We start from the raw sequence: 17,512 nt of genomic DNA, 5'->3' as shown, positions 1-17,512 counted from the left end.
ATTAACATTGAAAATGAGTAAACTGAGAAGACCATACGCTTTAAAGCAGCACTATGTAACTTTTGTCGCTCTAGCGGTTAATAAACAGAACTGCACACATCCCGCGGAAGAACATTCCAACCGGAGCTACTTCTCTAAGTTTATGTCTCTGGCGATTCACGCAGGTATGTGTTCCTCCGCAGCGGTGACGACCCGACCAGGCTACAATAGTCCAAATATAAGTACTTATTATAAGTGTACCGGAGTGATTCGGAATAAGACAAAAACGCGGTTTGGAAGATGAATTCATGATGTACTCGCTCATTATATACATTTTGCAAATTTTGAACAAATAATATCTATAATATCTAATACTACTAAAGTAATCTTCCACAACATATCTGTAATTAAAATGTATTATATGCTTACATTTTATAGCTTATATAATGGCTTTTAGCAATATTTAATTACAGAAATAACAGCATATAGTATATATTTATGAAGAATATAAGAGCCCGAAATTAGATTTTTAGTAAGAAGTGATATATGGATTTGATTGTATTTTAATATAATAATCATAATTTTCGATTACGATTTTATAATTGCAAAACAAAACTTAATTATAATGAATGTAGGCTATTATTATTAATTATAAATTAATAATGATAAAATAACGATTATTGTTGTTGCTTTTGTTATTACGTTAATTATAATAGTAATATATATATTTTAAAAAATCAGTACGCATTTATGCAGGTTTCATTAGCTTCGCTCCAACCCTATAGTTTACTGTCTGTCTGAGCTTCTCCTCGCATGTTTACACAGAAGCAGCGTTCTTGTCAAGTTGCACGGGCTTCTTTTTGTCTGACGGGTCTCGCTGACAGTAACATCGCCGTGATTGGTCAACTGCCACGTCAATCAAAATACCCAGCACGCGATTGGTATAAATGAGTCACTCCGCTCCGCCTTCACTCCGCGTTCGGAGCACTTCCGCTAAGCCACCATGCCCTGCGGAAGTTGAATTGTTATAGTCGGACACTGTGGAAACACTGGGGTGGTCGCGCGAAGGTGGCGAATTAAGAGTCGTAAACACACTGTAGGCGCCTAGGACTGGGCGGAGAGAGGGTTTAAATAGTTCATAATCACCACAGACCCACGGAAACAGTGAGGGAAGGGTTTCAAACAGCGCCTTAAACCCCCGTCAGGTCCCGTGTGTGTGGGCGCAGCGAGGCGGGAGGAGATGGAGCCCTCGCCGGCTAAGGGTAAAGCGCAGGGGCGCCTTCTGGTGTCCACCAGCCTGGACGCCAAAGATGAGCTGGAGGAGGTAGGGCTCGACTCATTCCCATCGGCCGTCTACATACGTGTCAGCGCGTCCTTCACAGCACACATTAGCGAAGAAAACATGGGGGAAACTAAGCACAATAACAAAAGGACGAGCAGAATGGAGAAGCTGACACTATCAGACTTGTAGAACAGGGCTGGTAGTTGCAGGGATGGCTTTTGTAGTCTTTTATTATCTTATTTGCTGATTCAAATATAAAGGAAGGAGTTGAGGCAGCGGTGTAAACCTGATGTGTGCTGAACATACAACGATGTTATCTTGTCATGCATGTACTAATGACAGCTGATGGTGTCAGTGACTCTCCATCTGCTGGGGGAGGTATTAAAAATTGATGCAGTCATGCCTTTAATTGAGATTAGACTATTTATGCATGAACTATTATTGGGATCTGTAGAGTTATTTTGTTGTTTGGTGTTTTTGGCATGGCATTCATGCATGCATTCATATTGCTCTGTACTCACCTGTGTGTGTGCATGTTTATGTGGTTAATGAGGACACACATTTGTATAATAACATGGGTATGACATAGGTATTACAACGAGAAGGTGATTTGAGGACATTTTTAGTGTCCCCATAATTCAAAAGACTTATAAATCATTCAGAATGAGTTTTTTTGAAAATCTAAAAATGCAGAAAGTTTCCTGTGAGGGGTAGGTTTAGGGGTAGGGTTGGTGCAGGGCAATAGAATATACGGTCTGTACAGTATAAAAACCATTACGCCTATGGAGAGTCCCCATAAACCATAAAAACAAACCTGTGTGTGTGTGTGTGTGTGTTTCAGCGCCTGGAGAGGTGTGTGAGCATCACCACATCTATAACCAATGGACTGTCGGAGCGGGAAGCCAATGATGCTCTCACTGCTCATGTGAGTGTTTATCAGTTACACTTACTTATGATAACACATGAGAATTCACAAATCATGAAAACCTGGGCATAGAACGGAATTTTAAAACTAGAATGGAATATTAAAGTTGTGATTTTTCAGGCCTGGGAAAGTAGTGTAAATTAGTTAAATGCTAAAAAGACTTTAATGTAGAATTAACTTTTTTTTTCTAGATTAGCTCTGTTTGAAAATGTTTAATCGCCTGTATTGTTCTTTTTGAGGGCTTGTGTAGACAACACCATGTCCACATAACTTTAAGATATCTGTTGACTCTTCTTGTGGAAGTTTGTATGCTAAATATGATCATTTAAATCTATTACGTGGCATAGACATTGCTGTGATTTTTAAATGTATTTTAAAATCAGATTTTTTTCTGCCAGTTATCAATCAGCTGTAAATGAATAAAAATTCACTGGTCGAAAAGTGAGGGAACCCTGTTATCCTACACATGTAATTCATGTGAAACAGAAATTGGGCACTTCTTTGCTATTCATAATGTGGAGGTCCATCCTTTTATACTTTAGGAAATGTAAGCAGTAATACTGTATGCTTCGCTGTATTGGGAATATAGGTTTTGTTTTGGCACATACTGGAAATTCTCTTCAACTACTTTAGCTGTGACAGTCGAAATTATTTTATAAAACAGATACTAGAGCATAAAGTCTCTTTATGCTCACCAAGGCTGTATTTGTTTGATCAAAAATTCCATAAAAACAGCAATATTGTAAAATATTATTACAGTTTAAAATAACTCTTTTTCTATTTGAATACATTTTAAGATGTAATTTATTCCTGTGATCAAAGCTGAATTTTCAGCATCATTACTCCAGTCTTCAGTGTCACGTGATCCTTCAGAAATCATGCTGATTTGCTGCTCAAGAAACATTTTTTTTATCAGACAGAAGAACAGCATGACATTTAGCCAAGGCCTTCTGGCTGCTGGTTAATGCATGTTGAATTGTGGTGCATAGGTGAGGATCATTGGATCAAATCTGCAACTTGTAATGTCCTGATCCAACTCCCCTGTCTCCTCTTTAACATTTCATTCATGACTGGCTTGAAATTTGAGATCGATAAAAGTGGCTAAAAGGTCTAAAATAAAATTAAAAAACAATTTGATGATGATGTTTAATGGGAATGTGTGTGTGTTCAGGTGTGTAAGGGTCCACCGCAGCATGAGGAGGTGTGTCTGGGTCTTTTCATGCTTCTGCTCACAGAGCCCCCACAAGCACAGAGGGTATGTTGATGCTTCGTACATGAGATCTTATTCACATACATACATGCATACCACAGAAAGCTCTTCTACTTGCACTGTTCTCCCAGAATCCCACCATTAACATTGTAGTGTGTCCTGCAGTGCTACAGAGACCTGACGTTGGTGAATCGGGACGGTATGAATGTGTTGCTCATCAAAATCAACCAGATCCTTATGGAGAAGTTCCTCAAGCTTCAGGACGTGTGCCGTACACAGGTGGGCTCCGGTCTGATGTCATTTAACAACACTGAATTTAACAGTAACACACTGGTGACATCTCGTCTTATGTGTGTGTGGGCAGCTGGTGTGGTTGGTCAGAGAGCTGGTGAAGAGCGGAGTCATTGGAGCAGATGGGGTTCTCATGACGCTCATGAAACAGATCGCTGGTGCGTTCACACACCGATGCAAATCATGCTACATTGACAGTGTATCATGTGTCTAACTTGCGTCAATCTGCAGGGGGAGACATCTCCAACAAGAACTTGTGGTTGGCAGAGAACGTGTTGGAGATCTTAGTGGAGCAGAGGTGAGAAGTTTTGAGTCGAACAGCATGCAGTGTGACTGTTGCACTGTGGGCGATAACTACGTCCATGCAAATAGACCAGCTTCGTGAATGTGTTTGTGTGATGGACAGAGAGTGGGTGCTGAAAAGCGGGATGTTGGTGGCCATGTCTGTGTACACGTACCTGAGGCTCATAGTGGACCATGGGACGCCAAACCTGCTGCCTTTCAGACAGAAAGAGGTGGACTTCTGCATCGGTCTGCTCCGAGAGAGGGTGAGTACTGGAAAGTGTTCAGTTCTGGACTCAGTGTTTCTTTTTTTGTGCATGTTTTTAGTTACATGAAGTACAAGGCTAAACTATTTTGGGGGAATTTGTGCTTGTGTCTGTCTGTGTTAATCATTTAACCCTATAACGCCTACTGTATCATATTTGATATGCAACTTGCAACATGATCAAAACTTCTGAAAAACCTGTTGTACACAATCTACTGCATGCCTTCTGTCATCTGAATGATAGTTGAAACTTCACATCTTTTTGCTGTGAAATCTTTAGTAATTTTTATGAAGTAAATGTAAGAAACACTACTATATTTCTATTATATAATCTGTTTCAAGATGAACATTTACTGGACTGAAGCAACTTAAATTTACTTGATTATCTATACAATGTTAATTTGTTCATCTCTCAATCATCATTGTATTGCATTGCCTTAATATGTTTTGACCCCACAATAAAAACTACAGAGCTAAGACATATTATTGGGGGATATAGAGTGACAACTAATAGGATTTTATGTCAGTCTGTTATACTGTTATTAAGATCTCATTGATTTACATTAAAAGCTATCAGAATTTCATCTTACTTTTGGCCATATAAATATCAGCAACTGCACCAAATTGCATGAGGTGTTTTTATTTCTCCATTTCACTGTCATACTGTATGAGCCATAAAAGCCTGATGTACTATTTATGATACAAAACACATGCAGACTTTTCTTTTGTCTAAAAGTTCTTCATACATGTCTAAATACACAGTTTCTTAAATTGTTTTTGCTTTACAGGCTTACAAACTTGCCAAAATTTGCATCGCAGGATGTGCCTCGTAGAGTTGATTTGTTTATATTGTGTAGATGGGATGTGGTTATCTCACATGCTCTTACACACATGATGCAAAACTTTTAAATCTGGATCACAACTTTTCTTAATACCATTATCTGTATAAAAAGCAAAAAAAAAAAGGCCAGGAATGAAAAGAAAGATAAATACTTTATTCAGAGCGACCCACCATAGACTCATTTCAAAGGCGCTGGAGCCGGCAGAGGTGAAGTGTCTCGCTCAAGGGCACTAAAGCAGGATTGTGATGTCTGTATCTGGGTCAGCACTTCCCAAGAGAGCACTTGGGATTTAACTTGTGACTTGGGCTTGAACCAGCTGTGATTAAATTAGGCTGCCAGCAATTATTCAACAGCTTTATAGACACCATGAAATCGAAATTGACTGTACGTACTGTGAATGTTCCTGGTGCACTGGAGCTTCAACTAACAGTGATTTTGATAATCAAATAATGGTCATATGGCATGTAGGTAAATTAAATATTTATATCTATAATATACACTGCTGTTCAAAAGTTTAGGGTCAGTAAGATTTTTTTAATGCCCAACGAGGCTGTATTTATTTTTTCAAAAATACATTAACAGCAATTTTGTGAAATATTATTACCATTTAAAATGACTGCTTTCTATTTGAATATATTTTAAAATATGTGACCCTTGACCACAAAACCAGTCTTAAGTCGCTGGGGTATATTTGTAGCAATAGCCAAAAATACATTGTATGGGTCAAAATTAGGGCTGAACGATTAATTGCATTTGCGATAATATCGCGATATGAAAAAACGCAATTTTTCAATCGCAGAGCCTGCGATTACACTCGGTCACGTGACACGCGAGAGTAAAAAGGTGTGTTCGACTTGAAGATCGATTGGTGTATGACATCTCTCTTATAGCTCTCGCAATACTTTGATGACACACACACCCATCGGTCTAAGTAGCGCTGCTTCAAGTCGAGTGCGGGCCATCAGCAGATGTTGTCATAATTATTACATGCTTACAAGGTTGGAAGTTCAGCAAATCAGTCAATATGCTGTGATTGTAGTTGTTAAATAAAAATGTCATATCAATTCATGCATCACCTAATTTCATCATAACATATAGGCCTGGCCTACAGAAAAGAACATTTTTGTTTAATCTATCTAATAGTGTGTTGGTCATAGCCTACTATACAATGATTTATAGCTTGTCTTTGTTGAATAATACAGAACATAAAGAGCTTTAAAAAATAATTGCATATTAAATCGCAATCGCAATATTGGTAAAAAAAAAAAATCGCAATTCGATTATTTTCCAAAATCGTTCAGCCCTAGTCAAAATGATTGATTTTTCTTTTATGCCAAAACTCATTAGGATATTAAGTAAAGATCATGTTCCATAAAGATATTTTGTAAATTTCATACTGTAAATATATCAAAACTTAATTTTTGATTAGTGATATCCTTTGCTAAGAACTTCATTTGGACAACTTTAAAAGCGATTTTTTTTGCACCCTCAGATTCCAGATTTTCAAATAGTTGTATCTTGACCAAATATTGTCCTATCCTAACAAACCATACATCAATGGAAAGCTTATTTAATTGACCCTTATGACCGGTTTTGTGGTCCAGGGTCACATATACTTTATTTCTGTGATGCAAAGCTGAATTTTTAGCATCATTACTCCAGTCGTCAGTGTCACATGATCCTTCAGCAATCATTGTAATATGCTGACTTGCAGCTCAAGAAATGTTTCTAATTATTATACATTTTTATTTTTTTTTAAACTGCTTAATATTTTTTGGAAATCATGATACATTTTTACTAGATTATTTGACTAATAGAAAGTTCAAAAGAACAGTATTTATTTGAAATACCCTGTTTCCATCCACTCAAATTCTAATGCATAAAACTGTTTTTCTCAGTATTTGATTACACATTACAGATGTTGTTACGGTTTCATATTTTCTTGCCATTCAGTGGAGTTTCATGTTTTTAAATTGCTGTGTCTGTGTTTGAACAGTTCATGGAGTGTTTTATCATGGGGAGGGATCTGGTCAGACTCTTACAGAATGTGGCTCGTATTCCTGAGTTGGAGTTGCTGTGGAGAGACCTGCTGCACAGTCCTCAGACCCTTAGCCCACAGTTCACTGGTGTGTGGGAGGGAATCTCTACAGTAATGCACAAAAATAGTATGCACAGTAAAATCTGTGTGTATTATTAAATTGGTCTGTCTTGTCCCGTCCTGCTGCAGGTATATTGCAGCTCCTCACCTCCAGAACCTCACGCAAGTTTCTGGCCTGTCGACTCACCCCTGACATGGAGACCAAGCTGCTGTTCATGACCTCACGGGTAAATACACACAAACACTGACACCTGACACTGAAACCACAATACGTTTATGACTTGAAAGGCAAACACTCTTGCTTTTCTTGACTGCAGGTTCGGTTCGGCCAGCAGAAGCGCTATCAGGACTGGTTTCAGCGGCAGTATCTGTCCACAGCTGAAAGCCAATCGCTGCGCTGTGACCTCATTCGTTACATATGCGGTGTGGTTCATCCATCCAATGAAGTGCTGAGTTCTGACATTCTGCCGCGCTGGGCGATCATTGGATGGCTCCTGACTACCTGCACGGTAAGTAAATACTAAAAACCTTTGACTTGTACAATTTGTCTAGATGTCGTTTTGGATTCCATACCAATCTGTCTCTCTCTGCAGTCTAATGTTGCTGCATCTAATGCCAAACTGGCCTTGTTCTACGACTGGCTGTTCTTCAACCCCGAGAAAGACAGCATCATGAACATCGGTAAGAGAGGCAGGAAGCCATTATTGTGCCATTTAGATTTGACTTTGCAAACAGACATGTACAAACCACATGATTTGCCTTCACCCAGTCACTGATGCTCTGCTTTTGTCTTCCTTTGATATCTCTCTCTTTCGGACTCTTGTTTTTTCAGAGCCAGCCATTTTGGTGATGCATCACTCCATGAAACCACATCCTGCTATAACAGCCACACTACTGGACTTCATGTGTCGGGTGAGAAACTCTTTCTCAGTTCTTATTGTATCTAAGAGCTTGTTAATGTCATACACAGTAGTGTGAGTAATGGCCACAAAAATAGAATTTACACAATTTAAAACATCAAATCAAAATGCACCCAATTATGTGTATTATGGTGCAAAATTCATCTATACATATTATTCTAAATAATGTTTTTTTTCAAAGTATCATGACTTTCCATTTGAAATAACAGTGACACTTTACAATACGATCTTTGCACTTTGCATTATCTAACATTAACTAACAATGAACGTTACGGTAACACTTTACTTGAAGGGGTGTGCATAAGACTGACATGACACCTTCATAATCGTGGCATGACACATGTCATGAATATGAAAGGTTTTATGCATGTTTATGACAACTGTCATTAAGTGTCATTTGCTCAGTTATGTCATTTTTAATGCAAATATCACATTATTTGACCTAACCTAACCTTACCCCTACCCTTACCCTTTTCCCTAACCATAGCCCATAACAAAGACATCTCAAACAATGTCATCTTTGCATTAAAAATTACATAACTGAGCGAATTACACTTAATGACAGTTGTCATAAACATGCATAAAAAAACCTTCATATTGATATATATGATTATGTAGGTGTCATGTCATGATTATGAAGGTAATCTTATGCACACCCCTTCAAGTAAAGTGTAACCAACATTACATTAGTTACAGTATTTTCTTAATCTTTGTTAACATTAATTAATAAAAATACAACTGTTGTTAGGTCATGTTAGCTCAAGTCCATAACATTATTATAACATTAATGCAACTTTAGGTATTTTGAAATTAACACAAAGTCATTAACTAAGATTGATACATGCTTTAGAAGTAATTTTGTCAAATCTTATTGACAAAGACATTAAAAGATGTATATTCAGTATAAAAGTCTTGTTGACTTTAAAAATAATTTCATTTTCAATAAAAATACAACGGTTTGTATTACTTTGTTTTAACTAATGTGGTTAATCAATGCGAACAAATGGAAGCTTATTGTAAAGTGTTAATGTTTTTTATTTTAAGTTCCAATTCTTGCCATTAACAAACCGTTAACTACGACTTTTCCCTCATTGAACTACTAATTTAGCGAATTACACTTTTGGGTAGGATTAGAGATGTAGAATATGGTCATGCAGAATATGTATGCTTACTCCTGCTTTATAAGTACTAATAAACAGCCAACATGTTAATAATAGGCATGCTAATAAGCAACTAGTTAATAGTGAGAATTGGTTCCTATACTAAAGTGTTAACTTTTTTGCTGATGCAGCCGAAACCATGTGTGTGGGGAATAACGATAAGAAGAATTTACAGAGGAAGTTCTGTGTGTTGTGATTTCCAGCCTTTCAGATCTTGGGCTAACCTGCTATTTTATTCCACTTCAGATCATCCCAAACTTTTTCCCTCCTCTTGAGGGTCAAGTGCGGCAGGGCGTCTTCAGCGCTCTAAACTTCATCATGGAGAAGAGAGTTCTGGCGTGAGTTTATCATACACACACTAGGCTTGCCGCGACAGACGGTGCTGACGGTGCTGACGGTGATACCGTTGTTAAGCCGCAACACCGGTTACATCACTTGCCCACCGCGTCAATGACCCCCACCGTCATTTTGATTTTTTTTATAGTAATAAAAATCATTTAGTTCAGTAAAAGAACAGACACTACAATTAAAAACTGAACGCGGCTGCTCAACTGACGGTGATACCGTTGTTAAGCCGCAACACCGGTTACATCACTTGCCCACCGCGTCAATGACCCCCACCGTCATTTTGATTTTTTTTATAGTAATAAAAATCATTTAGTTCAGTAAAAGAACAGACACTACAATTAAAAACTGAATGTGGCTGCTCAATGCAGTTGAACGACAGTTGCATCACAGATCAGATTTATTTCTCCAGTGAGGAGAGTGAGTCGAGCTGACTGACAAGAAGAGTGAGGTGAGGTGAGACAGACAAGACGATCGCAGATGATTTAGTTTCGAAACAAAATGCAAAAGCACCTGTTTGGCAATATTTTAGATTTTGAAAAGCCTGGTGACTTTTGCCGTTTATCTAAGGTGATTTTGGAATTTTTTTTTAAACATTCGTTTCTTATTTAATTGGTTCCACATTGTTTGCTGATTTTTACTTTATTTAAACTTTGTGTCATTTATTTATTTTATTTGACATCAAGATGTATGCTGTGCTTTCAAGCTTTCTTACTCGTTTTGCTAATAAACGTTCTACGTTTCTTATTTATTTGGTTATATATTATACATGTTTACTTGTTTCCAGTTTTGTACATTTAAACTTTATGTAAGTTATTTGTTATTTTATATTAGGCATAGCCTGCCCTATAGCATGGTGTATTTGTTTTGTTAATAAAAGTTCTGTTTTATATATAGGCTAAAGTGAGTTTGACGTTGTATTTTGTTGTTGCATTCAAGCAATTGATGCCGAATTGCCGCTAATTCAAAAGTGAAAGTAAAATGCGCACGGCGCTTTTAAGCTATTTAAAAGTGAAGGAAAGCGAGGAAAAGAGGGAAAATTCAAACGAACTAAAAACGAACAATTGCTTTACTCTGAATTGCCGCTATTTGAAAGTGAAAGTAAAATGCGCATACCGCTTTTACAAGCTATTTGAAAGCGAGGGAAAGAGGGAACGCCCCTGCCCCCACAGTGATACCGGTGTTATCGGTGTTGTCACACGTCGATTAACCGGTGGGAAAATTTCTTCACCATCACACACACGCGCGCACACACACACACACTCATTAGCATGTGCTCGCCTCATACAGATACTTCATCAAGAATGCCACCAATGTGTCTCTGCTGGTTTAGAGATGCTTTCAATATAATGATCCCTACTATCGCTCTCGCTCTTTCAGTCACCTAGCACCTCTGTTTGACAACCCTAAACTGGACCGTGAGCTGCGCTCTATGCTGCGAGAACGGTTCCCAGAGTTCTGCAATTCCCCCTCGCCGCCCACTGAAGGTCAGAGCTCCACACCACTGATTCATTGCCAGTCATGTCAAAAACAAAAGCTCCTAAACAATTTAGTCCACCAGAAATGTTATACAAACAACATAGTATGATTTGGTATGTGCTAAACTGGCATATTAATCTTGATAGACCTCTTTTGCTAGGAAGAGGGATTTGTGAGCGTTTTTGTGTAGTTCAGGATAAATGACAGTGAATGTAATGCTATAACGTGCAAATTTAAGTTTTACTACTCGGTTATCTACTTTCCCATCTCATCATTGAAATAAATGCTTTAGCAGAAATATGAACTGTGTGTATAGTGGTCCTCAACATTTCTGACTGTTTGTTAAGGACTATATTTGAAGGCCCTCAGAGATATTTCTGGTACTTTGCTACAATGACAGCATAACTGCTCGGTTTCAAATTGTTTTAGTTATAGAAAATGTAAAATTAAACTAAGTGAAGCTAAAATAATTTCAATATTATTCAGTATGTATATCTATTAATATTATATTAATATTTAATTGATACAGTGAAATTAAATAATTCAAATTATTAATTTCTCTAGTTCCAGAATTTGGTCTTTTGGAGTTTACACTTTCATATTACCAATGAATTTACAACTTATCTAGTCATTTGTGATTACAGAGACGTTTTTTTTAATACTGTAACAGCAATTTTTTTAAGCAATAAAATATTTTAGAGCTTGACATTACTAGTAATATTTATATTCATTATAAAAATGTCATTGACATTAATATTTTATTACTTTCTGTAACTTTTCCAGGTTGAGAAATCGTACTTTTAAAATTCCATTTCCTGTTTTTGTTTTGTTTTGTTTTTTAAGACTGAAAGAAATTCTGGTTCCTGGACACCTGGTTGAGATCCACTAGTGTAGTTTGAAATCGAAATTAAAATTAAGATCCAGCAAGGATTATAACCTTACAAGTTACAATCTCAAAAGTCAGTGGAATGAAAGTCTGCTTGAGTTATGGCATGTTTTATGTTGACATTTTCTTCCTGTACTTTTTGTAGTAAAAATGGAGGAATCTGTTCCCTTGGAAATGGACAATCATGTGCTTGATAAGGAGGATGGTTGCTATGACAACACAGATGCTACCTTCAGTGACGATGAGGAAGAATTGAACAACAAGGGTAAGATGCTTGCCATAATGGCAGATACACTTTAGCTCAGAACTTCAGATCAACCAATTACGGCTCGGCTTCACAGCGTTGGAGTGGAGCGCGTGTTCTCTGCTTTAGTATTCAATCATGACAGAATTTAGATCAGTGGCTCTGGCTCAAAATGATGCCCATGACCCACTTCTGTATTTTCAGTTCATCAGTGCATCATGATATGAACCCTTGTTTATCCCAAGGTAAAAAACGAGAGTTCAGGTTTCATCAGCTTAAGGAAACCTACATCGACGAGCCTGCTGACATCACACCTTTTGTGGACCAATTGGACGAGGCACTTAAAGAGAGGGTTCTGCAGCTGCAGAAAGGGAGGTGAGACACATGATTAATAACATGTATTACAGTTATAATAAGATCTCAATTGCATGAGTCTCAATTTGTGCGGTTCTTTCTCTCTCAGTGACACAGAAACGCATTGTGAGGTCATGCAGGAAATTGTGGATCTTATTTTAGAGGTGAGCTTTGCTCAGGGTGAAACTTTCGATCGGAGCTTTAAATACGGCTGATGATACACAGTTTTTTTTTGTTTTTTTTTTTCGTCTTTCAGGAGGATTTTGACTCGGAGCAGATGTCCACTCTAGCTTCCTGTCTGGCTGAACTGTTTAAGAGTCACTTCAGAGGAGATGTGTTGCCTGAGGAGATCACAGAAGAGTATGTTTCCCTCTCTTTCTCGACTTCCTGTCGGGTCGGTTTGCACATTATTTAGTGGTTGGCGTTAGATATGTCTTTGGTTCCAGCCTGCATTGTGTCCTGATTACCCTCCATATTTTCCTGTCACTATTGTTCATTTTTCTTAATGAAGAGGCTAATGGGATGCTGTGTGTTTGCAGGTCACTGGAGGAGTCTGTGTGTAAGCCGGTGTGTCTGATCTTCAGGAACTTGTGTCAGATGCAGGAGGACAACAGCGGCTTCTCTGTCCTGCTGGACCTGCTCGCCGAGCTCTACCAGAAACAGCCGAAAATCGGTTATCATCTGCTCTTCTACCTCAAAGCTAGGTAGGGTCAAACAGTCCAAATAATATCATCCAAGTGATGAGCAACAAGATATATCGCCAATCAGGCGGTTTCTATTTTAAGGCCATGACACACCAAGCTGATAGTCTGCCAGTGTCGGGCCGTAGTTGAGCACTAGACTGACCCCATCGAGGGCTTTTTGGCCAGTTGAGCATGTTGAATTGGCAGCAAAGCCTGTCAATGAGGGAGCTCACTCTGATTGGCTGTTCAGCTTAACGAAGCAGTACATGAGAGGAAAAGCATTGTGACGAAAACAAGTAAACAACACACCCAAGAGGGCAAACATAGAAGGCTCTTGTCATTGTTTATCAGCAGTTTTAGCTATTCTGGTTGCCCTTTTTGAATGTCAAATACAGACTACTGCCACCTGCTGGAATGGAGAGTTAATTGACCCTGCGCAGGGAGTGACAGGTGACAGGTGATCTGACCAATCATAACGCTGAATCTGCCATTTTTGTCCGACAAACAAACCAGACAGGAGAGTAGATGAATGTCGGTGGGCTTGAACTTGAAAATGGTGTGTATTGACGTCTTTCCACGGGTGAAACAAGATATAGTACCTTCTGATGTTCATTCATGTTTATTTCATGCTATGACTAGTAAAGAGGAAGAGATGATCGCTTCACGTGCCGCTTGAACTGAGGCGCTGCACGACACATTAAAGAGCCCCAAAACGGTATTTATTGTTTGAATTTCTTTAAAAAAATGACAATTTGAAAGCTGAGACTTTGTTTCATAGCAGAAGTAACCTGCTCTGTCTTGTCTGTCGGCGCGTTGTCAGTTTCCTCTTTGCTCCGCGATGTATTTTTCACTGAGTGAGAACATAATGTGTGGCGCAAGAATGGAATGACATGCAGGCACAGAGTAGAGGTCTTCTCAGGTCCTAAAATCTGTACCCGACTCAAATCATCCCAACCTGATGTGCATAAATTAATTTTTTGTAAAATCCCGGTGTCCTGCTGACTGATTTGGTCACTTCTCTATTACTTTCATTTATTTATTTACATATTTATTATTACTTTATATTATTGCCTGCCTGCTGGATAAAAGTTATTTGAGAGTTTGTCTTTCAGTTGTGACCAGTGGATTGGAAAAATAAACATGATCGCTCGATAAAAATTTAATTAATAGCCCAATAAATCATTGAATCACTAGTCTTGTCTGCATCGCTATTCACCTCATCTCCAGGAAAGGTCTTCTGCACATAAAAAGAAAAGCCCTGCATCAACACACCGTGTAATGAAGTGAGTGGCTTTTCCTGATGGATCTCATATCTACAGTATAAGATGGATTTCTGTGTACGAGGTTATTGGGTCCATTTGGAAAAAGCACAATTATTTTAAATTACCTGAGACCTGAGGCCACTAATACTGAACCCAACCCGTGTCCGGGGCACTCTTCAATGTTTTGGACCCAAAGCTTTTAGGGATGAACCTCGGGTTTTCGCATCCAAGTAGACCCGTGAAAACCTTAAATACAGAGCATATATTTAATGAAATCCCACCCTGTGCAATTTGATAATCGCACTAAGCCATAAGTCCCTTTTTTTCTTTCGATTACTCATGCAGCACTACTCTGAGTGCTCAGTGTTTTCATAGTAGACTGTTTTGTGCGTCTTTGCAGCAAAGCAGCAGCGGGGAAGATGAGCCTGTACGAGTCCTTTGCTCAGGCCACAGCTCTGGGAGACCTGCACACCTGCTTGATGATGGACATGAAGGCATGTCAGGAGGATGATGTGAGGCTCCTGTGCTACCTAACCCCCTCCATCTATTCAGAGGTAACCCCTCACACTAAAACACCATGTGCCTGCAACAGAGGCTTTCACAGCCTTGTTTGACTTTTTCTGTGTCTGTGCTGTACAGTTCCCAGATGAGACCTTGCGTAGTGGAGAGCTCCTCAACATGATCGTGGCTGTCATTGATTCGGCACAGGTTTCAAATATACACATTTAAATGGAAAGTTGACCCAAAAATGTACTCGCCTTCGTGTCATTCCAAACCTATACGACTTTGATTCGCCTTTGAAAGACAAATGAGGGATTTTTAATGAAACCATTCAAAGATTTCTGTCCCTTCATAGAAAGTCTATTATACCAATACGTCAGATGTTTCATAAAGTTCATAAAGACAAATGTTTTCATTTGTAAAGTTGATCAGATTTAATTTAGGCTAGCAAGTAGGATGTGACATGAGGGTGAGTGATGAAAAAAAATCCTAATTTTGGCTGAACTTCCCTTTAACACTGATTACAGTTAATTTTTTCTTCAAATCTCTTTTAACCTCTTACTCTTGTTTTAACCTCACAGCTTCAGGAGCTGCTGTGTCACGTGATGACGGGTAACCTGGTGATGTTCCGTAAAGACTCGGTCCTCAACATCCTCAGTAAGTTTACAGCAGTTTTCAAGCTCTCATGGTTCACCATCTGACCCCACATGTCTCTGTTCAAATTGCATAGTTACACCTAACAAACCAAACGTCAAGTTTGAAAATGAATTGGGGCTTAAGGCAAAAATGCCCCCCAGATTCAAGGTAAAGGTGGAAAAAATGCCTTTGGGTAACTAAATCTGTTACAGGCATCACAGTGTTCTTTGCTCACTTTCTGTATATAATCAATATAATTTCCAGATTGAATAACTTTTTTTATGCTACTAAAATATGAAGTCTTGATTTTTATACATAAAAAGCAATAAACTAATTCATAAATGTTCTTAGCTTGTTTCGTCTGTGTAGTTATAATGAACACATTTAACTACAATAAATATTGATTTTTAAAGGGGTCATCAGATACGACACGCACTTTTACAAGTTGTTTGAACTGAAATGTGTGTTGGTAGTGTGTGTAGTGTACACAACCAACCTATAATGATAAAGATCCACCCTGGGTTTTTTTTTTTTTTAAATCTGGTTAAATCATTTCCCCTTTCTCATATCAAGCCGTTCTCAGCTTCTTGTCTGTGTGACATCACAGAGACCCAGGCCCCTCCCACGATTGTTGATTGACACTAGCGTTTTACCTTAGACCCGCCCTGAGTGAGCTGTCATCAGTCCACCATTGTTTCACTGCCGGAGCAGTAGACAAGAATGGCTCCTAAGCGATTGAGGTGTTTTGTTGTTGGATGTAATCATGAACATAGCAGTCCTCATTTACTCCCGACATCTGAGCCGCTGAAGATGCAGTGGATTACGTTTGTTTTTGAAGGGAATGCACCCCCGATCTACCTAAATGTGTTTATCTTTGCGCAAATCATTCGTGATCCAGCCTCACCTACAGAAGAAGTGAGTATAAGGTTCTTTTATGAATCTTTGTAAATCGCCTTTCCTAATAATGTGCTAGTTAGCAAGTTTCATGGCTAAAGTAAACCGTCTCATGAGAACGGCTCGTCACCCCACAGAAGAGAGGGGCAGGGTGAGCAGAGCTCATTAGCATTTAAAGAGACATGCAACAAAATGGGTTGCTGTGAAAAGAGCTGTTTTTGACAAGGTAAAAAGGTTGTTGTTTTACACTAGCATTGAGAAATTTTAACCAAAGTATGTTATAGACTTTTCATTAAGACCCTAAAGAATCATATCAACTTGTTGAAAATGGGCATCCGATGACCCCATTTAATGGAAACGTTAGTTTTTCACCCTGACAAATGTGAGCGTCAAACTGACGTCTGTGCTAAAAAAGCTTTAGAGTAACATCTAGTTGTTTATCTGTGTGAATGTGGCAGACATTCATCCATTGCTTTGTAAAGCTAATTTTGTTCTGTGCGTCTTTGTGTTTTAGTTCAGTCTCTGGACTGGGAAACGTTTGAGCAGTATAGCACATGGCAGCTTTTCCTGGCGCACAGTATCCCTCTGGAGACCATCATCCCCATTTTACAGCACCTCAAATACAAGGGTGAGTGTCTTTCTCCATAGACACACTTTGACTCTACACATACTTGGTCCACCCATAATCCTCTTCGCTCTCTACTCACAGAACATCCAGAAGCTCTGTCCTGCCTGCTGCTGCAGTTACGAAGAGAAAAGTAAGTCTTTTCACGCAGATGCTTATTAATCTTGTCTGCTGTGGGACACAGTCCTCTCATTTATTTTTTGTTTACTGTGTTGTGCTGAAGGCCGAGTGAGGAGATGGTGAAGATGGTGCTGAGCCGACCTTACAACCAAGAGGATCAGTTCACCACCAGCATCCTGCGGCACTGGGCGGCGAAACATGACGACCTGCTGGGAGAACACATCAAAGC

At 38.8% G+C, this 17,512-nt stretch overlaps 1 protein-coding gene across 1 annotated transcript in view; it reads left to right on the top strand.

The window, feature by feature from the left end:
- The first annotated feature begins 967 nt into the window (after positions 1-967).
- The window catches only part of ints3 (integrator complex subunit 3), a 20,682-nt gene continuing 4,137 nt past the window's right edge, over positions 968-17,512 (top strand). Inside the window, exons 1-25 of the mRNA XM_016270891.1 lie at positions 968-1,303; positions 2,103-2,186; positions 3,358-3,441; positions 3,562-3,675; positions 3,761-3,845; positions 3,919-3,985; positions 4,094-4,235; positions 7,073-7,202; positions 7,304-7,401; positions 7,492-7,683; positions 7,768-7,855; positions 8,007-8,086; positions 9,501-9,592; positions 10,980-11,086; positions 12,110-12,229; positions 12,454-12,583; positions 12,672-12,726; positions 12,819-12,922; positions 13,102-13,266; positions 14,908-15,061; positions 15,147-15,215; positions 15,590-15,665; positions 17,053-17,166; positions 17,248-17,296; positions 17,387-17,481. Coding sequence (XP_016126377.1) covers positions 1,220-1,303; positions 2,103-2,186; positions 3,358-3,441; positions 3,562-3,675; positions 3,761-3,845; positions 3,919-3,985; positions 4,094-4,235; positions 7,073-7,202; positions 7,304-7,401; positions 7,492-7,683; positions 7,768-7,855; positions 8,007-8,086; positions 9,501-9,592; positions 10,980-11,086; positions 12,110-12,229; positions 12,454-12,583; positions 12,672-12,726; positions 12,819-12,922; positions 13,102-13,266; positions 14,908-15,061; positions 15,147-15,215; positions 15,590-15,665; positions 17,053-17,166; positions 17,248-17,296; positions 17,387-17,481 — 2,578 coding nt within the window. The 5' untranslated portion in view covers positions 968-1,219. The remainder of the gene's footprint in view (positions 1,304-2,102; positions 2,187-3,357; positions 3,442-3,561; positions 3,676-3,760; positions 3,846-3,918; positions 3,986-4,093; positions 4,236-7,072; positions 7,203-7,303; positions 7,402-7,491; positions 7,684-7,767; positions 7,856-8,006; positions 8,087-9,500; positions 9,593-10,979; positions 11,087-12,109; positions 12,230-12,453; positions 12,584-12,671; positions 12,727-12,818; positions 12,923-13,101; positions 13,267-14,907; positions 15,062-15,146; positions 15,216-15,589; positions 15,666-17,052; positions 17,167-17,247; positions 17,297-17,386; positions 17,482-17,512) is intronic.

This window comes from Sinocyclocheilus grahami, unplaced genomic scaffold (genome assembly GCF_001515645.1).
Source record: "Sinocyclocheilus grahami isolate Dianchi unplaced genomic scaffold, SAMN03320097.WGS_v1.1 scaffold58.1, whole genome shotgun sequence".
NCBI lineage: Eukaryota > Metazoa > Chordata > Actinopteri > Cypriniformes > Cyprinidae > Sinocyclocheilus > Sinocyclocheilus grahami.
Note: the sequence above shows the minus strand (reverse complement) of the source record. Positions and strands in the feature narration are given on the sequence as shown.